Source organism: Bos indicus, chromosome 7 (genome assembly GCF_029378745.1).
Source record: "Bos indicus isolate NIAB-ARS_2022 breed Sahiwal x Tharparkar chromosome 7, NIAB-ARS_B.indTharparkar_mat_pri_1.0, whole genome shotgun sequence".
Taxonomy (NCBI): domain Eukaryota; kingdom Metazoa; phylum Chordata; class Mammalia; order Artiodactyla; family Bovidae; genus Bos; species Bos indicus.
In genome coordinates this window covers 12,197,454-12,220,703 of record NC_091766.1, presented here as the reverse complement: position 1 = coordinate 12,220,703, position 23,250 = coordinate 12,197,454, and the positions used below count along the sequence as shown (strand labels likewise).

General features: G+C 57.5%; 2 protein-coding genes across 5 annotated transcripts; both read right to left on the bottom strand.

Annotated features, from left to right (window-relative positions):
* On the bottom strand, window positions 1-4,269 carry LYL1 (LYL1 basic helix-loop-helix family member). Of its 2 annotated transcripts, none has more exons than XM_019964041.2 (4): window positions 4,047-4,269; window positions 2,254-2,609; window positions 2,079-2,170; window positions 1-997 (listed from the first exon to the last, which is right to left on the bottom strand). In XM_019964041.2, exons 2-4 carry the CDS (start codon window positions 2,586-2,588, stop codon window positions 579-581), a joined length of 846 nt encoding a protein of 281 aa, XP_019819600.2. In that variant the 5' UTR covers window positions 2,589-2,609; window positions 4,047-4,269; the 3' UTR covers window positions 1-578. The 2 variants fall into 2 exon arrangements, with proteins under 2 accessions (XP_019819600.2, XP_019819599.2); XM_019964040.2 differs by lacking the exon at window positions 4,047-4,269 and adding an exon at window positions 3,562-4,040.
* A 1,872-nt stretch (window positions 4,270-6,141) lies between these two features.
* Window positions 6,142-15,285, bottom strand: TRMT1 (tRNA methyltransferase 1). Of its 3 annotated transcripts, none has more exons than XM_019964027.2 (17): window positions 15,158-15,285; window positions 14,651-14,854; window positions 14,512-14,567; window positions 13,899-14,041; window positions 13,538-13,725; window positions 11,714-11,829; window positions 11,513-11,625; window positions 9,451-9,599; window positions 9,159-9,245; window positions 9,002-9,071; window positions 8,778-8,912; window positions 8,609-8,694; window positions 8,156-8,264; window positions 7,995-8,071; window positions 6,731-6,850; window positions 6,511-6,640; window positions 6,142-6,315 (listed from the first exon to the last, which is right to left on the bottom strand). In XM_019964027.2, the coding sequence occupies exons 1-17, from the start codon at window positions 15,253-15,255 to the stop codon at window positions 6,166-6,168; spliced, it is 2,031 nt and encodes a 676-aa protein (XP_019819586.2). In that variant the 5' UTR covers window positions 15,256-15,285; the 3' UTR covers window positions 6,142-6,165. The 3 variants fall into 3 exon arrangements, with proteins under 3 accessions (XP_019819586.2, XP_019819585.2, XP_070648803.1); XM_019964026.2 differs by having other exon boundaries at window positions 14,651-14,935; window positions 15,158-15,272; XM_070792702.1 differs by lacking the exons at window positions 14,651-14,854; window positions 15,158-15,285 and having other exon boundaries at window positions 13,899-14,150.
* Between the last annotated feature and the right edge of the window lie 7,965 nt (window positions 15,286-23,250).

Here is a 23,250-nt window from a genome sequence, read left to right as displayed (position 1 = left end):
TTGAATGGCTAATGTGTATGTGAAATAAAGAAATAAAGAAAAACAAAAGCAAGAGCGCCCGAGCCTTCGCTAACGCAATCGTGCGGGGCAGGTTCGGGATCGGTGGGATGGGGTCGCCGCGTGGATTCCGCGCCTCACAGCCTCGAGCCAGGCCAGCCACCGCCACCGTCGAGGAGTGCGGATCTCTCAGTCTCCGGGAGGGGGCGCCAGTGAGAAAGGAGCGTGTTCTCAGGCCCCTGCTTAACTCCCTCGGTGACCCCAGCTCGGAAAAATTAGGCCCCCTTTGGGTCCAATGGCCACTCTGATGTGTTGGTTCCCGGACCTCACCCCGCGGAAGGGGTACGCGGACAAGGCCACTTCCAGCGGGCCGTGGGCGATAAAAGGGTCTTCAAGCCCCTGGGGGAGACGGTCGCCCTTCGGGACCGCCGGGCCCTTTCCCCTGTAGGGGACTCCTCACTGGTCCTTCTTCGGGAGAATTCGGTCCAGATCAGGCCCTGCGAGCACGTCGTCCGCCCCTTCCTACATGGCCCTGGGCTGGCTTTCCAGTGCCCTTCGGCTCAGAGGCGACATCGTGGAGGTCATCGCACCTCTGGGCTCACAGCCGCTTGTTCTGTCTTGATGGGTCGGCCCGTCCCACCGCGGCTGCTGTCGGGGCCGCCGGAAGGCGCGGGCTGGGGGCGCGCCACTACCTCGGCCCTGCGACACGGCCCACGACGGGCCCCGCCGTCGTCCAGGCCTCGGTGCGCCGGCCGCTTGCGGGGCCCCGGAGGGGCGGAGCCTGCTGCCAGAGCCGCCGCCTGGTCGCGCAGCAGCCGCACCAGGAAGCCAATGTATTTCATGGCCAGGCGGAGCACCTCGTTCTTGCTCAGCTTCCGGTCGGGCGGGTGCGTTGGCAGCAGCTTCCTGAGCTCAGCGAAAGCGCCGTTCACGTTCTGCTGCCGCCAGCGCTCCCGACTGTTGGTGAACACGCGCCGGGCCACCTTCTGGGGCTGATGCCCTGAGGATAGGAGTGGCAGGATTGGAGCCATGGCCCAAGAGAGGCAGGCACCCCCACCTACCCTTACTTGAGACTCCCAACACCCTCTTGGGGGACTTCAACACTGGCAGTGGACTGAGGCTTTCTCCATCCAAGGGGTTCACGTGTAGGATCCACGTGTAGCTCAGTTAGCAACCCCCGCACCCCCACCCCCAAGCTGCCTGGTGGTGGTGGTGGTTTAGTCGCTCAGTCGTGTCCGACTCTTGCGACTCCGTGGACTGTAGCCCGCCAGGGTCCTGCGTCCATAGGATTCTTTAGGCAAGAATACTGGAGTGGATCTCCATTTCCTTCTCCAGGGGATCTTCCCGACAGAGGGATCAAACCCGGGTTTCCTGCACTGCAGGCAGATTCTTTACCCACTGAGCTAAGAGGGAAGCCCCCAAGCTGCCTAGACAAGGACTATCACAGGCCCAGGTTGCAGATAACCGAAGCCTCCTGTACCTCTGTCCACTCCTTTATGTCAACAGCTGGGGTTCCCTTCGGAATGTGGCTGGGGAGCTGTCCTTGTGATTCCCATTCTGTGTGGTCCCTCTGTGCGGCTGGGTGTGCTCGTGGGTCTGAGAGTTTCCTTCATCGTGATTGGTCCTATCCTTTCTCAGGTGGTCATGTAAACTCCTGCATATCCACATGGCTGTGGTGTGTGATCACTGCCATGTGGCTGTGGTTGTGTGGCTAATTCCTGTGTGGCTGTGGACCTCAGTGGCTGTGGTTGTGTATCTGCCTCCTGTGTGGTTGTGGTCCTGTGGCTGTCTCTTGAGTGGATGTTGCCCTGTGGCTGTTTCCTGTGTGGCTGTGCATGCGAATGGAGCCCCCATGCTGTGCTGTTTTGCCATGAATCGCTGTGGCTTGTTGGGTGACAGGGGTTGTTGTAGAACTGGCCATGAGTCTGTGGTTTTGCTGCATGAGTGTAACCTGAGTACTGAGCCCCTGTGTGTGTCTGTGTGCAGGGGCATCACTTTTCCCAGTGTTTTCCCAGTGGAAGGTTGTAGGGCAGACGTGGGCCCCAGGAGAGACAGTTGGGTGGACATAAACCCATACTCACCCTCAGCCAGCTCCAGCTCACAGTGGCTTGGTCTCCGCTTTAGCCGGCTGCTAGGGAAGATGCTGAAAGGTCCTGCTGGCCCAATGTAGAGGCTGTAAGGGGTCGTGGGTCACTAATGCCTTGTGGGTAAGGACCCTGCCCCTGGATTCCCCCCAGGCCCCGGTCCCCCACTGACCTGTTGAGGAACGGGTGAGGGTGGTAATGCAGGGCCAGGGGGGGTGGGGCGGTTCCCAAGGCAGAGAGTTGCAGCAGCGGGGGACGGAGGGTGCTGAGTTCTGTGGTGGCCATGGCTGCCCCTGGGGGCCTGGTGTGGCCCAGGCTGATCACTGGCACGCCAGGGGGCAGCCTGGGTGGCGAGACGGAGCCTCCGTGGCCCACCTCCTCCACCTTTGGGGGCCCAGGCGAGGCAGGCTTTGGGGGCAGGGCAGGCACCGGGCTGGGAGCACACACCATCTTGGCCTTCTCGGTCATGGTGGGGCCCACCTCCGCCTGGGCCTCGGGCGGGCACATGGACCCCGAGGGGGTGCTCACCTGTGGGAGGAATGAAGCCAGTGGGGAGGGAGGAGGCAAATGCCACCCCCTACCCTTAACCCAACAGAGCAAGCCCTCACCTGGAGGGAGACTGGGGTGGGGGTGGGGTGGCAGTCCGACGGGCAAAGGCAGATGGGAAGTGGGGGAAGTGGGCCCAGAAACTCCCAGGACATGGGAGGGGGTCCAACACAAGGACAGGGGGTGCCCACTGAGGTGCAGTGCAGCACTGAGCTCAGCAGTGATGCTTCTGAGCTGTCTGTGACCCATGAGGCCTTAGTTGCGGAGCCCCTGAGCAAATTTCCCTTCTTCCAGAACCCTCTCTGGCCTGGAGCCTGGAGGGAGGGGTAAGGCAGGGAACCATGACAGACCCATTGACCACAGGATACCCCCATAACCCTCAGATCCAAGACCCTTCATTGACACTATGGACCTTGCCAACTCTCCATGGCTGGCTGACCTTCACTTACCACTGCCCCCAGGTTGACCATGGGGTCCTTGGCTCTAACCCTGAGGCTCTTTCATTGTCTCCATGTCAGACCCTGAAAGTCCTCCATAATCACTCCAGTGACCCCCTCCTCCCAAATCTCCCCCTTACAAGCCCCATGACTCCACTGCTGACACTATGACTCCGGATGCTAACCCTATTCCCCGGCACACAGTCATGCACAAGTCCTCTCTCTGGCTCTGGCATCCTCCCACCCACGCTACCCATAAGCAGTAACCACCCCTTTGCACCCTGCTTCCACAGCCCTGCTCACTGCTGGCCTCGCGGCCCGGCGTGTCCCGGCAACATCGGGGATTGCTAGCCCCTCTGCCCTGTCTTCCCTAGCTAGACCCTGGGGAAGCTGCTCGGCCTCTTACTTAGTGGGCCCACCAGATGCATGAAGGCAGAAAAGAATGAATGACTGCAGGTGGGTCTGGGATCCCGTTTTCAGGCCCACTCCACTCTTACCCCAGCACTGCTACGGCTGCCTGCAGATGGCCCTGACTCTGTCCTCCAGGGCTAGGATGCGGTTCCAGGTTCAGGCGAGACACCAGCACCCTGCTCCAGCCTCTGTGCTCCGTGGCCCTGGTAGTTAGTCGACCGCCCCCTCCGGGCTGTGGCGTCGGGCCACCCCTCTTCCTTGGCTCCCAAGGGCCACCGCGGCAGAAGCAGCGGCAGCAACAGGCCAGGTCCCTCCAGGGAAAGTGAGCAGCTCCAGGCCGCCCACCCTCTCCCCGCCCCTGGCGGCCCGGTTTCCTCCCTCTCACCCCTGGCGCAGTGGCTGGAGGATGCTGGGCCAGTGCAGATAAGGGCCTGGCTGCCTGGCCGCGCCTGATAAGGAGCCGGGCTGACCCCGGAGGAAACCCGGCGGGCGGGGATCCCCCGAGCGCGGGCCTCCGGGCCCCGCCCCCCGCCAGTGCAGGCAGGACCGCCTGTCACCCTCAAGGCCTCACCTTCTGTCCCCCAGGCGCTGCAGGATCCCTGCTCCAGCATACACCCTTGAGAGTGAGGTGCCCAGTTGCATGCAGAGGGGAAACTGAGGCGGAAACGCAGCAGTCCCTATGTTACTTGGGCCTGTCCTCCAGCTTTGAATACCCCTTGTCCTGTGCTGATGGGGGTGGAGAGTCCTTTCCGGCTCTGCTGGGGCCTCGTGACCCAGGGGCCCCCTTCTCCTCCTCAGCCTGCCCGGTTCCTCTTTCTACAAGAGTGCCTCCTCGCTCTTCTGCCAACCCCACCCTGCACTGACTGCAGGGCAGTGTTGACAGTTTGGCCCTGGGTGTCCAGGCTGGGCCAGTGTCTTGGGCCCCTGGTGCACCCTCCACACCACCACGCCAGGTCCAGGAGGGTTAAAGAAAAATACCACAGCTGGGGAGGTGCGGCCAGTGCCAGTGGCAGAACCTTCTGATAGGTGTGCCCACCAGGTCCCCGCCATCCGGGGCCTCTCCCCGCAGGCTCACATGGCCCCAGCTCAGAGACCCCCAGCCTTTGTCCCGCTGTGTGGGCCACTTCAGGGTGGACAGTGATAAAGAGGCATTGGGTCAATATCTTGGAATGGTGATGAAGCTCAAGGTATGACCCTGTTCCCACCCCTGGTGTGCTCCCACCTGGGTCAGTCATGCTTTGCCCCGTGTGACTGCAGGAGTGCCCAGGCAGGCCCCTGGGTTCAATCCCTGGGTCAGGAAGATCCTCTGGAGAAGGAAACAGCAACCCCCTCTAGTCTTCTTGCCCCGGAAATCCCATGGACAGAGGAGCCTGGCAGGCTGCAAGTCCATGGGGTGGCAAAGAGTCAGACACGAGTGAGTCACCGAGCAGGCTCACACTCAGGAATCAAGTGAAACCCAGAACCCCACAGACAACCATCCTACTGTCCAGGGAAGCCAGAGTACAGTTCTGAATGTTTGAGTTAACTCTGGGATGCCTACTAGTTGGGCTCTGGAATTAGGTTTAGGGTCATTGTACAGATGATACAATGCCAGTAAGGGCTGCCTCCACGGTCCCATGGCTACCACGTGGCAGGGTGGGGATTCTGCCCCAGTCCTCTCGTTAATGCTGCTACCTTCCCCGGCTCTGGCGGGGAAAGGGTTGCCACAGGCTGCTGGGTGCCTCAGTGTACCAGCCCAAGGGGCCGCAGGGCAGGAAGCACCTGGTCTGGAGCGGATGCAGGAGGCGCCTGGTTCCGGTCCAGTTTCCGCCACTGGGGCCCTCAGGGGCAGCTGGGCCAGAGAAACCAGGCGGCGAGGAGGAGGAGGAGACACTGGGGCGCGAGCCCATATGCGGGCGCAGTGCCTAGAGGACAGGTCTGAGTACTGGGGGTGCGCCCACGCTTGGAGGATGGGAAGAAGGGGAAGAAGGTAAAGGCCCCCGCGGGCGTGAGCGCACGGCTGCCGCCCCGTGGCCACCTTGGGAATCGCAGGCACCAGCAAATGTGTGGCTCAGCGGTAAAGAAGCTGCCTGCGGTGCAGGAGACGCAGGTTCCATCCCTGGGTCAGGAAGATCCCCTAGAGAAGGAAATGGCAACCCACTCCACTATTCTTGCCTGGAGAATCCCATGGACAGAGGAGCCCGGTGGGCTATAGTCCAAGGGGTTGCAGAAGAGTTGGACCCAATTTAGGGACTACACAAACAAAAGCGCCTTGCAGGCAACCGTTAACTCCCTACCTCCCTAATACAGACAGAACACTCCAGTCAGAAACACTTGACAATACCTCATCAGGCAGGGACCAACATACCAGATGCACAGAGCTCACCAAGGGGGTTAAAACAGATGGACAGAGGGACTTCCCTGGTGGTCCAGTGGCTAAGGCTCTGAGCTCCCAGTGCAGGGCGCCCCAGTTTGAGATCCCCGGTCAAGGAACTAGATCTTGCATGCCACAACTAAGACCCAGTGCAGCCAAATAAATAAAACATTTAAACTAAATAAAATCAATAAAACAGATGGGCAGAGAAACAGCCCTCAGACAAGGAGCTAAAGAGACGAACAGAGCCCCTTAGGTAGATGGACAGAGAAACCCCAGGCAGCCTCCCCATTCAGACAAATGACAGTCAGGGGAAAGTGAAAAGGTCTTTATTAGCTCACTCTGTGCCTGGACCAGTAGCAGCCCCAGGCTCAGCGGGGTTCTGACTGGGGGCCTCTGGACAGTCAGTGGGGGTGGCTTCAGCAGTGGCCTTAGGTGAGGGGGGGCTATGCGAGTAGCAGCACTGGTGCCCCTGTTGACAGGTGCCCTGGTAGGAAGACAATGGGTGTGAATGAACCCCGTTCTGGAGCACAGCAGCCTCCTCTGGGTTCCTTCCCTGGATAGGGAGCTCACTCCCACCCACTTGACTGGTCCCACCTCCCCCAGCCCTGCTGGCCCATTGGCCCAGTCCTGTAGCTGGGAGAACCCATGGGTGCTTCAGTTGGGGGGTGGTTCGGTTCACCTCCTTGAACCTCTTGCAGGGAAATGTCTTGAGCCAGGCAGCCCGCTCAGCTGGGTCCTCCACCGGCTCCTTTCGCTTATTTTGGAGCAGCCTACGTCTCTCTTCCACAGTTTCTCCTGCTGCCTTGCCTCTGTGTAGGGAGACGAGGGGAGGCTCCATCGGCCTTTGTGCCCACTCCCCCCAGCTAAGCCCCACCTTCATTCACCCAACTCTCGCTCACCCTGGCCGGGCACGGGGCCGGGGACCCCAGTTGGCCTCAGGGTTGGCCTGGAAGCGCTTGAGTCCTCGCTGGCGGGAGCTGGGGTTGGCATCATCCCGGATGGTGAAGTTGGCCTGCAGCCTGGGGAAATGGGAGTGGGGGTTGAAAGGCATCTGCCAGGCGGCTGGGCACACACCACCTAGGCTGCCTGCCCACGTCCGTGCAGCTCGATGGACCTTGGGAAAACTGTGTCTGCAGGTGCAGGGCTTCTATCATTTATTTAATAAACATTTATTGAGTGCCTACAGTGGGCCTCAAATCTGCTGCCAGTAAAGCTGACATTCTAATGCCTAAGACAGACGAGCAAGGAGGCAAGTCAGAAATCAGACAGCTGGCCTTCCTTGGTGCTCCAGGGGTTAAGAACTCGCCTGCCCATGCAGGGGACAGGGTTCAATCCCTGGTCTGGGAAGATCCCACATGCCATGAAGCAACTAAGCCTGTATGCTGCAACTGCTGAGCCCACACGCTACAAGTACGAAGCCTGTGCGCCTAGAGCCACAACAGGAAAGGCCACCACGAGAAGAAGCCTGAGCAGCGCGACTAGGGAGTAGCCCCCACTCACTCCAACCAGAAAATGCCCATGCACAGCAATGAAGACCCCACACAGCCAAAAATAATAAAGGAAGAAACTAGCAAATTATATTGTGTGAGGACATAAGGGAGCAGGGTAGAGCAACGGGGAGTCTGGGAAGGAGTGCGGTGAGAACAGGGCAACAGGGACACAGGAAGAAAGTTTGGGAAGAGCCGTGGGGGAGCCTAAGGACAGCACTCTAGGCAGAAGGAACTGCCATGCAGAGGTTGCACCTGCCAAGTTTGAGTGAGGAGGCCAGGGTGCAGGAGCGGAGGTAGGAGGGCCAAATGAGAGCAGGGAAGTGATGGGAAGACAGTACAGGGCCTGCAGACAGAACTGTTTCCACTAGGTCAGGTGGGAGCCACAGAGGGTTCTGAGGAGAGGAGGGCCGGGATCTGACTTGTGCTCACAGGTGCCCTCTGGCTGCTGTCCAGGCAACAGCTCATGATGGGGAGGACCTGGGGGACCAGGGGGATGGGGACTGCATTGGTTCAGATGAGCAGAACTGGGGCCAGAAGAGGGAGAGGACAGAAGGGGGTGGGAGAGAGTAGATGGACTCCAGATCTCACTTGAAAAATGAGCATGTGTCTATGAGGGGAAGTGTCCGGGTCGTCTACTCCCCGAGCCCGTAGGCAGCCGTAACCATGCCCGTACCTGGGCTCCACGCTGAGAATGCGGAAGGCCGGGCTGCTCTCTGACAGGCGCTCCCGTTTCACTGGACACTCCTTCTCCTGGGAGGCAAAGGTCAGAGGTCAGGGCACTGGCACTGACCACCCCCTGCCTCCCCTATCCCACCTGGTCAGGCCGGGCCTCACCCAGCACCGCATGATGTCCCAGAGGGTCGAGGAGGGAGCGTCTGTCTTCACAGCATTCTTACAGGCATGGGAGAGGGAGACCCGGAAGCCAGCGTGGAGGAGGGCCGACCTGGGGACCAGGAGGGATGGTGAGGGGGAAGGCTGGACCCCGAAGTCAGTGCTGACCCATGTGTGGGGGTGTGAGCCTAGTTTCATGGACTCGTATGGCTGTATATCTACCGGTGACTGCAATGCCTGCATGATGCCAGCCATCCTAACAGCAAGATCCTAACATCCCCCCTGGCCAGGGCTCATGGCTTCTAAGAACTGGTCTAAGCCCTCGTGCATGAGAAGCCCTAGACCTGCATTATGTTTGATCTCTACTTTCCAGGGGACTCTGGCCCAAGAGGGGCCCAACTCGCCCAAGGGCACCCAGGGGTTCCGGCACAGGCTCCAGCCCAGGCCCAGCCTCACCGCAGCTGCAGGAGGCTGGGTGTGTTGCAGTGGATGGTGCTGCTCAGCTGGTCCAGCGTATAGTAGAGGGGCACGTCCGGGAGCTCCTGTAGCAGGACCATGGGATAGGTGTGGGGCCCATCAAGGATGGATGGCTGCCCCACTTCTGGTCACAGGCCCCGGTCCCCACCTCCGTGATGACACTCAGCACTCCTCGGATCCGCTCTGCGGTGTGGAAGCGGCCAGGGTTGGCGCTCACAGCCTCGAGGACACGGCCCACGAATTCCAGGTCATGGAGGGGCTCTGCCCACATGGGGCCACCAAGCTGCGAACACACAGGGACCAGATGAGCAGGGACCAAGAATGCCAGGCCCTCCGCCTTCAAATGCTCCCCCCAGACCTGCCTCGCCCCACCTGGTGTCGCTGCCCACAGTGCTCGCACTCAGGGGCCACGGGGGGGCCGCAGGCTGCAGAGAACTTGAGCCTGCTCAAAGAGGGGTAAGGTTGGGCGGGGTGGCAACCTTGGCTGGGTTGTCCCCTTCCCCTTCCTCCCCAGCTCACCCTTGCTCACCGGCCACCGGAGGCTGCTGATGCTTTGCCAAGACGCTGCAGGTGGAAGGCCCCGCAGCCCACGCACTGGAACACCAGCGCCTGCTTGCTGTGGGGGACAAGGGCAGCCGCCAGTTCCTAGCATGGTCACCATATCCCAGCTCCTCCTTCAGCCTGACTGGACTCCCTTTGGGACCCCCCCCCCAACATTTCCCCAAGGCAGAACCATGTCCCCCAACTCCTGCCCACCAACCAACCCTGGGAAAGATCCTCTTGCCTCTTTCCATCCATCACCCTTCTTTGCCCCAGACTACCTGGCTGAGGCCTTGACCTTGGCCTGACCAGTGAAGACACGAACAAAAACCCGTACATAGAAGTCAGCGCTGATGCTGAGCAGTGGCACCACAAAGCGCTGGTAGCAGTTGGCACGGAGATCCAGGCTGTGCAGGACAGTCCTCAGGGCCTGGTGTGGGGGATGGGTGCCAGCCATCAGCCCTGCCCCTGCCGCCACCTTCCCTACACGGAGCCACAGCAGGGGCTCACAGGTACAGAGGCAGGACCGGCTTGTCGGGTTCTGAGCCCAGCGCTGAGTGACCCTTGGCAAGGGAGAGCCTCAGCTTCCCCATCTGTAAAATCACACCAGTCTGTCTCTTTCTGGCCCTACTGGGGACACTAAACGATTAAGGAAAGAAAGCGTGTGTACTTGCTAAGTTGCTTCAGTCATTCTTGACTCTTTTTGTTACCCTATGGACTAGCCCACCAGGCTCCTCTGTCCATGGGACTCTCCAGGCAAGAATACTGGAGTGGGTTGCCATGCCTTTCTCTAGGGGATCTTCCGGACCCAGGGATCAAACCCAAGCCTCCTGTGGCTCCTGTATGGCAGGTAGATTCTTTACCACTGAGTCACCAGAGAAGCCCAAGGAAACAAAGCACAGACCGGTTAACCAAATGGCTTCCAGTTAACATTGCATGTATGCCCCATGCTGGGTGATGTGGCCCAAGGCTGCAGTGAGGCTCTGACTCAGCAAGGAGGTAGCACTTCCCTGAGCTGACTAGCAGGGCTCCTAAAGACCAAGGACAAGAGCCCTCCTTTTCCAGCCCCCTGACATAGCCAGCCTTGCCTTCTTGAATCTCCACAGCAACTCCATGGGCTCTGGGCCAACATCACACCCATTTCACAGATGCAAAAATGGAGGCCCGGAAAAGGTGAAGTCACTTGTCCAAACCACCAGCAAAACTAGGACCTGAATTCAGAGCCAAACACAAAACTGGAAAAACTGCCTTTAAAAAAGAACGCTAGACCACTGGAGTTCCCCAGTGGTCTAACGTTTAGGGCTTTCACTGCTGTGGCCGAAGTTTCAATCCCTGGTCTGGGAAACAAGATCCTGCAAGGCACAAGGCATGGCCAAAAAAAAAACAAAACTGCAGTTGTTGAAATAGAGAATACTAGAAAGAATAATGTGGAAGTTTCCTGGTGGTCCAGTGGCTAAGACTCCACACGCCCAATGCAGGGGGACCAGGTTCCATCCCTGGTCAAGGAACTAGATCCCACATGCCGAAACTAAGACCAGTGCAGCCAAATTAATTAAAAAAAAAATTTTTTTTTTTTAAAAGGAGAAAAAGAAGAATGTAATCACCCACTCTTATCCTAGGAAAAACTCCCCCCCCCAACCAATTTGCAGCCATGCATGCTCTCAGGAATTATGCTGGTTAAAAAACATGCATGTCAGGACTTCCCTAGTGTCCTAAAGCTAAGACTAAGGCTAAGACTCCACGTTTCCAGTGCAGGGGGCCTGGGTTCAATCCCTGGTGGGGGAACTAGATCCCACATGCAGCAACTAAGAATTCACATGCTTCAAGTAAGCAACTAAGACCTGGCACAGCTAAATACATAGATAAAAATAATTTTTTTAAAAGATAATAATAAAAGAAATAACGTGCTTGTCGGGATTCCCAGGTGGCTCAGTGGTAAAGGATCCAACTGCCAAGGCAAGAGACATGGATTCCATCCCCAATTCAGGAAGATCCCACATGCCTTGGAGCAAACAAACCTGTGCGCAACAACTAGCGAGCCTGTGCTCTAGAGCCTGGCAGCTACAACTACTGAGCCCACGAGCTCTAGAGCCCATGCTCCGCTGTAAGAGAAGACGGTGCACCGCAACTAGGGAGTAGCTGCCGGCTTGCTGCCACTAGAGAAAAGCCTGTGCAGCAATGAAACCCCAACACAGCCAATAAATAAATAAAAATAAATAAACTTCATATATATAAAAAAAGAACACGTTTGTGGTCAACGTCTGGGGATGGATCTGGCTCTGGCTGCCTGGAGGAAGCTGAGCAGGTCTGGGGGGCGGGGAGGCGAGCCCGGAGGCCTCTCACCATCTCGTGGCAGGCCCGGCTCTTGAGGGCCATGGCCCCGTATTTGCTGTAGCAGGTCTCCCCGCTGTTCCCCGCCAGGACCGCCATATCTGTGCAGGTGACGCACAGCAGCCCTGTGGGGAGGGATGGAGCAGTGAAGACTCGGTAACGCCCCAAGCCCTACTCCGTTTGTTCAGACCCCCCGCAGCAGGGGGGCCTCACCTCCTTCACTCACAGCCTGCACCGCTGCATCCAGGAAAGAGGCGGGGCTGCCGTAAGGGTCGAGGTCGATGACGTCAAACCTCTCCGACGCCTTCTGGTGCTGGTACATCAGCATCCTGGGAGCAAGGAGGCAGATCTTCAGCCCGCTGCCCCAGGGACCCCTCCACAGCCTCACACTCACGCCATGTGATGGTTTGGGCCTGGACTTGGGGGCCAGCTGCCCAGGTTTAGATTCTGGCTCAGCCACTTGCTAACTGTATTAACTTTTCCTCCTTGGATCTGCTACTCATCTAACAATGGCAATAATAATAGCCAATACTGAGACTCCCCTCGTGGTCCAGTGGTTTGGACTCCATGCTTTCACTGCAGGGCCCAAGGGTTTGATGCCTGGTCAGGGAACTGAGATCCCACCTGCGGAATGGTGTGGCCAAAAAAACCCAAAAAAACTAGTCAATACTGATGTAGAACATATATGTGTGTGCATGCTCAGTTGTATCCGACTCCTGGTGACCCCATGGACTGTAGCCCACCAGACTCCTCTGTCCGTGGGATTCTCCAGGCAAGAATACTGGAGTGGGTTGCCATTTCCTCCTCCAGGGGATCTTCCCAACCCAGGGATCACACCCAAGTCTCCTGCATTGGCAGGCAGGTTCTTTACCCCTGAGCCACCTGGGAAGCCTGTAGCACATATATAATTGACACCATTTCAGGCAGTTTATAGATGTATTAATTCAAGAATCTTCCACAGATTTGAAACTATTGTTGTTCTCTGCAGGTGAGAAAATGCAAATCCTACTGACCAAGTTATTTGTAACAGGAACCCTCCCTCCCTTCCTCCACCCTTTATACCCTGGATTTCCCCGCTCCCTCCAGCATTTCTCACTGCTACACAGTTTACTTATTTGTCATCATCTGTGCTTCCTATTAGATTCTAATATGGTCAGAAAACCATGTAGGATCTTAGTTCCCCAACCAAGGATGGAACCTGAGCCCCTGCAGTGGAAGCAAAAAGTCTTAACCACTGGACAGCCCAGGAAGTCCCCAGCAAATATTTTTAATTCATTTATTTTCTGTAAGGGGTCAGGTAGTAAATATTTTAGGACCACATGTGGTCCGTCACATATTCCTCTTTTTCTAAACCTTTAAAAATGGAAGAGACATTCTTAGATAGCAGGCCATTAAGAAAAACACACACACAAAAAAACAGGCTGTGGGCCTGGCAGGCTGTAGTTTGCTGATCCCTGCATTATCAACTCCACAAGGTCAGGGGTTTTATCTGTATTGTTTACCGACGCAGTCCTGACAGTAAGAATGGTGACGAGCACTGGATATACACTGGTTCACTTGACTGAATAAAAGTGCAAGAAGATGGGACTTCCCTGGTGGTCCAGTGGCTAAGACTCCACGCTCACAAACGCAGGGGGCCTGGTTTCCATCCCGATTGATCAGGGAACTAGATTCTACATGCCACAACTAAGAGTTCACATGTCACAACGGAGATGGAGAATCCTGGGTGCCACAACTATGACCCAGGGCAGCCAAACAAATAAATAAAAATAAATAAATAGTTTTTAAAAGTGCAGGAAGTTAAGTCTGAAATGGAGTCCATAATGGTATTTATATCCACCTGTGAGCACAAACTATACAAGTATAATCAATACACCAACCCCTATAAAACTACTGTCCTTGTTTCACAGACAAGGAAACAGGCTCAGAGAGGCTACAGCCACTCTCTCAAGATCACAAAGCAAGAATATGACACAGCCAGGATGTGACCCCAGGTGACTTTGTTCTAGTGGCCAGCACTCTATGCCCAGCACCTACCGGGCATCTGCCTGGCTGGGCTGTACCAGGTGGGCCACTTCGTTGAGCTGCACATTACGGCGCATAAGATCCACAGCTCGGGCAGAGGCGTCATTGGCAACCACGGATCGGAGACCAGGCACCTCTCGAGCAAAGCGAATGGAACGTAAGCCGGAGGCTGCCAGACCTTCCAGCACTCGCAGGCCTTCCTGTTGGAGTAAGCAGAGCCCCATTCACATCCACACCGCCATCCTCTGCTGGATCCCCCACCCCTCAAGGAGCCCCCACCGCCCCCGACCTCCTCTAGCCCGCCCCCTCCAGGATTCTTCCTTCCTTCATCACCCACTAGACTCCAGGGTTGCTGCCTATGTTCAGGCCCCACCTCACAGATCTCCCCCACGGCGGCTGTTCGAGGCTGGTCTTCCAGGGCCAGGTTTGCACCCTCTTTCAGTTCAGCCTTGTCCTCCTTTGGCTCTGACAAGTCCACGACCACCTTTTGCACATCCTTCTCACCTGGCACCTTGACTGCAGCCACCCAGAAGCACAAGTCAGGGGATATCAAAGTGCCCTCTGAGAAACCTCCCCCGACTCTTCAGTATGTGCTTCCCAGGTGGCTCAGCAGCAAAGAATCCACCTGCAATGCAGGAGACGCAAGGGATAAAGGTTCAATCCCTGGGTGGGGAAGATCCCCTGGAGGAGGAAATGGCAACCTACTCCAGTATTCTTGCCTGGGAAATCCCATGGACAGAGGAGCCTGGACAGTCCATGGGGTGGCAAAGAGTTGGACACGACTGAGCAACTGAGCATGCACGAACTCTTCGGTATACAGAAGATGCAGGGAAGAAAATCGTCCCTGGAGACAGGCTAAGGAGCTGAGCCCAGGACCTGCTATATAAGGCTGGAGCCTTTCTGCAAGGTCAGGGACAGAAGGGGCGGGGCACCGAGAGAGCTGTGTGTGATACCCCGGCCCATCAGGAGCCTGGACCTTCACTCACTCTGGATTCCTTTGGCCGCAAGCTGAATACGAGCAAATTCCGTGATCACAGCGCATCTGCGGGAGACGGAGAGTCAGCTCACACCCCTCTATCTCAGACCCATTGCCCTCTGCCAAGCTGACCCCGGATCCCTGCTCACGTTAGGTCCCGGTTGAACTCTTGCACTGGGTTGTAGAAAACTTCGTTGGCGTTGGGAAAGACGATCCTGGCGGCCCCCTCGGTGATCGTCGTCTCCTGGAACCCAGGTGGGCGCTCTTCTCCGTCCGGCTCGGTGCCATTCTCCATGGCTGCTGAATTTGGCGGCCCTTGGGGCTGCCCCTCCATAAACCGGGCTCTATAGAGACTGAGAACGGAGCGGAGAGTCGGGCTTAGCCACAGAACGGTCCTCGCACGGGACATCCGCGCGCGCCTCTGCCCGCCAGTCCTGGTTGGGAGGGTAGAGGAGGGAATAGCCAAAGCATCAGATAGCTGCGTTTCTGGGCCGGGTGGCCTAGACAGCTGTAAAGTAGGGACTAAAGAGACCCCGGGACCTCGGTAAAGTGACACCACCCCCCATCTTTGGAGAATACGCTTGAGAAGCCGGAAGCTCTCGAGCGGGTCCACCCATGGTCCGGATCCCTCCTCGCGTCTCCCAGGCCCTTCTCACCGTCTCTCGAGACACCGAAAATCGAACTGGTCTCGGTGCACGCTTGCCGGATTAGGACCTGGGCGCCGACATGTTGGCACAGAGGGCGGGCAGATCATGTGACAGAATTCAGTCAATCAGTGATGGTTGACTACAGTGGGCGATTGGGATCAAAATGCATGGCGAAAAGCGCTGAAAGTGTTGTGCGGTGGACTTAATCACTGCGGCTTCCCTTGGGGCGGGGGGCGAGGGGAGACACGTCACTAGCCCCATTTCACGGATGAGGAAGGTGAGGCTCAGAAGAGGGGCGGTAAGCGGAGAAACCCAATACCTACTGATCGTCTCCTGTGTGCTGGCTTCTGTAAAACACATCATTTCAGGGGACCCTGCAGAAATCACTCAGGCTCTGAAATCAGATTTACTGCGTTTGAATCCCCGTAGTACCACATGCTCTTGACAAGTTGCTTAAACTCTCTGGGCTTCACCATCTTTACCTGTTAAAAAAGACTCCTAACTTCCAAGACAGAGCAAAGATTAAAGGGCAGAATGCCTTGAAAATGTGCAAAGTAGGCTCTCACATAGTAAACCCTCAGTAAGTTGTTCTTAACTCCCTCTGCTTGTATTTCCTCGTTGGCAAAATGGGCAAATTTTTTTTAAACGTTCGTTTTTGAGTTGTGATGAAAATTAAATGAGTTAAATGCTTAGAATGGAATCTGGCGTCGCATAAGCATCATACACATACTAAGTTTTACTGTTGTTTATTGGGCCTGAGTTTGAATCTAGCACCCGTCTTCACTTCCTTGCTGTGTGATCTTGAGCACGTTTCTTCACCTCTATGTGCCTCTTTTTTTTTTTTTTTCTATAGCGTGTGTGTGTTGATAAAATAATTCCTACCTAAAGATATTACCGTGAAGTTTAAACGAGATAATCCCATAAAGAACCTATAAAACAGTGCCTGGCCCAATAAACAGCAGGCATTACTCTTTGCTTTTTTCCAGGAAACTAAAGTTCCGAAAGATAGAGCCACTTGCTTAAGATCGCGGGACTAAAAAGTGGCGAGATCGGGACTCGAACTCTCCAACATAGCCTAGGTTGCGACCGTGATTCCGAGGGGTAGAGGGAGGAGTCTGAGGAGGGACGAAGGGTCGCACTCGGCGCTCGGCTGGCCTAGCCTCGGGGGCGGGAACCGGGGGCGGTACACGGGCGGGGCCACGGCCGCTTCTCCCCGGCCTGGCTGCCGCGGCGGCGCGCCTAGCGCTCGCTCGGCGCTCGGCTGGGGCGGCCTGGCCCACAATGAATGGCCGCCGCGGCTACCGCTGCTGCTGAGGCGGAGGCCGCGGAGGCCGCGGAGGCGGAGGCCGAGGCCCCGGCGCAGGGGGGCGCGCCCCGGGCCCAGGCCCGGCCTCAGCTGCCGCTGCGGAGCCCGCCGGGAGCCCCCGGAGCGCGGCCACGGCGCAGGTGAGGCGGCCTGCCCCAGGCCCGGTTCCGGCCTCCTTCTAGCCAGGGCGGCCCGAGGGCCTCCGAGGTCCGGCTAAGGGCTGAGAGGGGAGGACATGGGGGCCTCCTCCGACAGGAGAGGAACCTGGCTAGTAATCTACACTGTGGCCGGGCCGGCGAGTGCGGGGAGTCCCGGCCCCCGCCGAGCGGCCTTGAGCGTTCAGCTCCGGGCCGGGCCGCGGAGCTTGGGGGCGTCGGGATCTGGCCCAGAGCTCCTCCTCTCATTCCCCGCGAGAGGGGCGCGAGGCCATGCTGGGGCAGGTGCCGGGGGGGCCCGGGAAGTTGGAGGGAGGCTGGTGGAGGAAAAGTGAGGAGGCGCCGGGGGAGACCGGAGGGGGAGGGGGAGGCGGAGTCAGGCTTCGGGCCGGCGGAATGGGGGAGGAGGAGAGAGCGGCGTGGCCGGAGGGAAACGGCCCTGAGGCGGGGGAGGGGGGCGGGGAGGGGCCCGGGCTTGCAGGTACCGTCGGGGCGCTGGAGGAGGTGGGTCAGGTTACAAGCTTGGGGGCGGCTGAGGAGAAGCCCAGGAAGTGGGGCAGGGTGGGTGTGGGCGGAGTTAGTTCGAGTGGGGGCGGTTAGGAGATCCCTCGGACGTTTGCGGGGGTCACTTGGGGTTAGGATTCGAAGAGAGGGGTTGCAGGTGGCGAGAGCCAGATACAGGGGCGATCAGGTAGGTTGAGGAACTTCGGTAGGAGCTTTGCGAGTGGGAGGGGGAGGCAAGCTTTTGGACTAAGTAGGCTGGAGGGGGTGTGGGAGCAGGTCCGGAGAAACTTGTATGATCAAAAGACACGTGCCAAGGTGCGCCCCCCTCTTTTCTTGGCCAGGTGTTAGCTTGGGGCCAAACCTGAGGGGTTTCTTCTTCCTCACACCTCATCCCTGCCAGGTTCTGGGCCCCTACCTACCCTTTGGGCAAGCCTCTGTGGGCTGCTCCAAGAGGCTTGGTGGCCAGGTGGGTGTTTGTGTGGACAGCTTGGGAAATAGTTTGGAACACCTAGCTCCGGCATCTTGTCTACCACCCTCTGGCCCACCCCCACCCCAGATATATGCAGGGAGGTAGACACACACACACACACACACACACACACACACACACACACCCTGTTACCTGAGTAGTTTAGGGTCCTGAGATTCTATGTGCACTTTTTGTGACCAGACCTTTGAGGCCGAAGCCTAGAGGTTGGGACCTCCCAGCATTTCAGGCACCAGCTCTCTGCAGGTGAGTTACTGGGAGGTGAGCTTATAAAGCTCTGTTCATTGTGTCTTGGAGGCTCTGGTGAGGTGAATGCGGGTCACCAAGAAGGGGCTCAAATCAGGTACCCAGACCTTTGGTGCTACCCGTCCCAGCGCTTGGCCTCTAGGGTGCATCTCCTGGGCCAAGCCCTGTGCTGAGCTTGCTGGTTAGATGAGCTCATTGATGGCTCACCATCACCACCAAATCGGCTTAGATCTTCTCCGTGGTACAGGGTGGGAAACTGAGGCTCCACATGGAGCCCAGCTAGACATCAATGGGCTGGGATTGATTGACCCTCAGCCCCAACCCTCGGTCCCCTGGAGCTGGCCTTTGAGGGGCGTGACGGGACGAGGTCACACTATTTTGGATTCCCTGGTGGTAGTTCCCTGTCCAGGACTTTTCTCTTACCCATCCCGAGGGATGGGTCCGTACCCTTGTGGACCGAGTTTTCCTGGTGTCCCAGGGAACCAGATCAGTGGAAGCTTCTCTCTCAGAGGCTAGGTCATCCCCTACCCCCGTTCTCCTAATGGGAGCCGGAGGTCAGGGATCACAGAGCTGTGGGCTGGCAGAAGGAGGTGGTTATAAGGATGGAGCCTGGCTGGATTGTCTTTTCCTCACTTTGGTCCCCAGTCAGACCACCCCTACTTTTTGTTCCTTCTCTCAGGGAGTCTAACTGCAAGGCTATTACCGATGGGTCCTGGGAACGCTGACTTGAGATCCTCAGCACGTGAGGCAGGAACCACAAACGGCTGGGTTGAGTGGTATCAGGCAGATCTAGGTTTAATGATCACCTCCCTTCCCCCGATCTCCCCAGAGTTCCTAGAACTGCCCCCACCTGGGCTGGGCCCTCCTCCCCGCTTTGGCTGGCCTCCTGGTTCTGGGAGGGGTAGAAACTGGGCCAGCAGCCCCACGTAATGAAGCCTTCTCCCTGCCTGGTTGGGCTGAGGCTGGCTGCAGACTGGGGCCTCAGCAGGGCTCTAGGCTGGGTACTGAAGGGTTGGAGGGGGGGGCTGCCCCCAGTCACAGAGCTAGCTGGAAGCGGGGCAGAGACTGGAAGGAGCAGGCCACGGCGCATGGATGGCCAAGAAGGGAGCAGTGAGTCCGTGTGCCTAGAGCTGGAGAAAGCACTCTTCGTAATTACTTCGCCAGAGGAGAGCCACAATAGCCTGGCGGGTGAGAGCCACAAAGTAAAGGGACCCTGGGGACAGTTTGATGTCGCATGGGTGCCAACTCCCTGCTGGGGCCCAGGGAATGGCTCTCGGCAACTTCTAGTGAAGGTGATCGACCCCAGACAAATGATCAAGAGTGTTTCTGATAGCCCTATGTTCAGGAATATAGTAAAATGGAGTGAAGTGATGGTGTTGGGGTGGGGGGCAAAGCATTAGATTCAGGGGGTCAGTGAAGGCTTTCAGGTGAGCTGAGCTCTGAATAATAAGTCAGCCTGCTGGGGGCAGGGTGGGTGGGGGTTGTGGGGAGCTGGGGCAGGGAGGGGTGGATGTTCTAGGCAGACAGGACAGCACATTGAAAGCCTTCATAAAGCATGTGCCAGGCTCCGGCTCAGAGCCCTAAACATCTTATCTTCATGAGGAAAAGAAGTGAAGGGAGAGCAACCCTGGTGTGGAGGTGGAGACCCTTAGTGCCATTCCCAGAAAAGAAGCACCTGATCTTGGGGTCTCCTGGATCCCCGCCTCACCCCCAGAGGCAAAGTCCAGACCCCTTGGCCTGCATCCAAAGCCTTTTAAAATGTGCCCCAGTGGATTCTTGAGCCGGGCTGTGAGATGAGTTTTGGTCAGTCTGGCAGGCCCTGTCGTGGAGGTCAGCCTGAAGTCACGGGGTTTGGAGAGGCTTTCAGGTTGGTCTAGCAAGGTCTGACCTGGCTCCTCAATGTCACCGCCAGAGCCTTTGTTGGAGGACGGCCTGCCAGGTTCTGGTGGGGCTTGCAACATTTGAGGCGACAGTGAGCTGGCCTCGAAGACAGAGGTGGTGTTTGTACCGGCCTCAGCTCCTTCTCTTAGGTCCTCCCTGCCTCTCATCACTCCCATCCCTTTCCTGGGTGCCAAGCTGCTCTGAGCACTTTTACCCACTTTTAACTCACTTTGGCCTTTGCCTAGCATGAGCATGTGGGCCCGCCTCCCTGCCTCTGCTCCTGGGTCCCCTTGGCCAAGAGTGTCATCCATCTGTCTCCCCAGGAGAGCTCTCAGCCACAGAAGCCGTGAGGTGGGACTGACTGGGTGGCTGTCACTTTGTGTGCAATGTCTGGTGGTGGTCATTGCCCCTGTCTCCTCTGGACAGACAGGGTGCAAAGGTCCCAGCATCCTTAGAGACCCTGAGCGGGGTGTGTGTGCTCATTCGTGTCTGACTTTGCGACCCCATGGACTGTAGCCCGCCATCCCTCTTGCCTGGGATTTCTCAGGCAAGAATACTGGAGTGGGTTGCCCTTTCCTCCTCCAGGGGATCTTCCCAACCCAGGGGTTGAACCTGTGTCTCCTGCATTGGCAGGAAGCAGATTTCTTTACCACTGCACCACCTGTGAGGACTGTGACTGAATTAAGCGGAAGGTGGGTAAAGGTGGGTATACATGCTGTAGTGGAGAGTCAGATTCGACCATTAGCACCACCTTGCTTAGCCCGGAGAGCCTGAGCAAAGGTCGTGACCTCACCTGCCATCTCAGTTTCTGCATCTGATAAGTGGGAACAAGCAGGCATTCCCGCACTGCAGGGGTTCTTAATCAGAGGTGATTCTGCCCTGCCCAGGGGACACTTAGAAGATCGTCTCATGACATTTTTGGTTGTCACAGCTGAGGCTGGGGAGTAGAGACTGGCAGTGCTCCTCATAGAATGTACGGGGCAGCCACCACCACAGACTGATCTGGGCCCCACGGCAGCAGGGCTGGGGGTGGTCTCCTTGCTGCCTGGTTATCATGAGAGTTACATGAGAGGCTACTGTCTGGGATGCGATCTCATGATGCTGGGAAGGCAGTGGGGGAGCCCTCAGTAAATACCCGTGACTGATGAAATGGCCTAAGGTTCTGGGGGCTGGTGAGCAGTAGAAGATGCCTCCTCTGCTGTCAGGGAGTTTGCAGTCCTGTGAGGGGTCACGGGGACAGAAGGGGACATCACTAATAACAGCAGCTGGACACCGGCTGCAAATCTCCCTGCATTACTCTAAGGTGGTTTAAGCCTTAAAACAACCTTATGAGGTGGCTGCTCCTTTTATAGTTGGGAAAGACTGACATGGGGCTAGAGGGAGGGATAATGTTTTCTAGGCGTTAAGAGGAAGGGAAACATAATTCTAAACTGGAAACTTTGTAAGGGATATTTGATCCTAGAAAAACAAGATTCTAATTCTTCTACCCTGCCAAGGCCCTGCAGGGTCTCCAAGCACCTCTCAGCAGCCCCACCCCAGTAACCACCCGAATCCATTGTGCTAGCCGCCCAATGTGACCTCAGGACCTTTGCAGCTGCTGCCCCGCCCGCTGCCCTCCGGGTCTGAAGGCACGCTGGGGAGCGTGAGGTAACTCGTGAGGTAACTCGGAAAGGTGGGCTTGTGGCCCTGGTGGGAGGCGGGTGGGGCCTGGCTGGGTTCTCCTAGGAGCTGCTGCAGGCACGGGGAGGCCAGATTGCCGAGTCCTGCAAGAGGAGAGCGGAGGAGGGAGGCAGGAGAGGCAGCAGGCTAGACTGCTCATTCCCGGAGGTGGCAGTGAGAGGAGGAAGCACAGAAAATAGCTGGGGGAGGCAGGGTGGAGGAAGAAGCCTCCTGAGGGCGAGCGGGAAGCGGCACCCAGAACCCTTGGGTGGGGGCTCCACGTGGGCCACAGACCCCAGCTCTGGAGCTCCCCACTGGGCTTGTCGTCTTGGCTCCAGCTTCTCAGTCTGCCCAGTCAAGAAATGGGTCTAGCTGTGGTGGCCACCTGCCCCCAGGGAGCGGCAGCATCAGGTGGAGGACAGGGAAGCCCAGGCCAGCCTTGAACTGGAGCCACGGGGCCTGGGTGCCATCCTGGGCCTCCCTCTTCCTCTAAATGGCAAGAGGACTCGTTTCTTCCTCAGAAACAGGCGAGAGGAGTAACAGCCTCACCAGGTGCTGGTGCACAGTAGGGGCAATGTCCAGGCCACCTAGGGTTGCTCATCCTGTTCCCTGCTGTGGAGTTAATGGGAGCTTTTCAGGGGAAAAGAATAGGAATTAAATGTGCATGTCCATGAAAAAGGCCTGTGTGGTTGACTGCCTGGTTCTTCACTAGGTGGTGTTTGCCTAAGCTGCCTCTCAGAGGGTCCCCTGGCTTTGGGCCAAGAATGCACCCCCAAGCAGCCCGGGGCTGTGTGGCTTTCCTGCGCCCCACCCCCCCAGCCGTCACTCTGACTTCATGCTGAGCTGAGTGAAGGATTCTGGAGGTTTCCAAGGGGTAGTCAGTCCTTACACTTGGGCTTGGCAGTTTCCCTTAATGGGCTTCCATGTCCACGGGCAGCTCACCGCTTCCCTGGAAGGTCAGCTGAAAGAGACAGTGCCTGGTGAAACAGTCCCAGCCTCTGGGGACTTCAGAGCGCCCTCCTCAAAAAGCTGGCACTTTCCACCCCCAGGAATTGCACTGCCACACAAGCACTTCCATTTCAAGCCTGCATCACCCCAGCGGGATCTGGTGGTGGGGCAGCTGGAGCCATCAGTGGGAATCCCAAGTTTGCTGAGCCCTGGGTGGGACTCTGGCTGCAGGTCAGCTACCTGGCGGGGCTGCCAGAGGACATCACCACCCCCACCCACCCCCGTCGGCCCCAGCGGCCTCCACCGCAGTGTGGGTGGCACCCCTGCCCGGCCTCAGAGACCTTTTCTAGTCCTGCTCTCTTTTAGTCATAACGCAACTAAAAGAGGAGTCTGGTTGAAAGCAGGGCTTCCTAGGTGGCACTGGTGGTAAAGAATCTTTCTGCCAAGGCAGGAGACAGACAGCGGTTAGATCCCTGGGTCAGGAAGATCCCCTGGAGGAGGGCATGGCAACCCACTCCAGTATTCTTGCCTGTATCTCTTGTCCTGGAGAATCCCATGGACAGAGCCTACAGTTCAATGAGGTCGCAAAGAGTCAGACACAACTGAAGTGACTTAGTACGCGTGCCAGTTGGAAGTAACAGAAGTAATTCTTCATTCATTCTATGAGCAACGATCGTGCCCCCGCTGTGTGCTTGCCTGGTTATTGGGGTAGGTGGGCAGATGCCCTGCCCTGGTGGAACTGACACAGAGACAGGAACTTGTCAGAGATGGTGAGAAGCGCCAAGAAGGAAAACTCAAGCAGGAGAAGCGGCCGGAGGAATCGGGGTTGGGAAAGGCTCTGACTTCCGAAATTTGACACAGGTGATCAGGAGAGTTTGAAGGGCCGTGACCATCTTGGGTCCTGCGTTTTAGGTCA

Coding starts and splice junctions, on each gene's coding strand:
- LYL1 (XM_019964041.2), bottom strand. CDS start 2,588: ATGTGCCCGCCCGAGGCCCAGGCGGAGGTGGGCCCCACCATGACCGAG. Junction 2,171..2,253: donor CCTCACCCGTTCCTCAACAG/GTCAGTGGGGGA, acceptor GACCCCTTACAG/CCTCTACATTGGGCCAGCAG. Junction 998..2,078: donor TGAGCTGGAGCTGGCTGAGG/GTGAGTATGGGT, acceptor TCCTATCCTCAG/GGCATCAGCCCCAGAAGGTG.
- TRMT1 (XM_019964026.2), bottom strand. CDS start 15,255: ATGATCTGCCCGCCCTCTGTGCCAACATGTCGGCGCCCAGGTCCTAAT. Junction 11,830..13,537: donor CCCAGCCAGGCAGATGCCCG/GTAGGTGCTGGG, acceptor CCTTGCTCCCAG/GATGCTGATGTACCAGCACC. Junction 6,851..7,994: donor ATTCTCAGCGTGGAGCCCAG/GTACGGGCATGG, acceptor CCATTTCCCCAG/GCTGCAGGCCAACTTCACCA.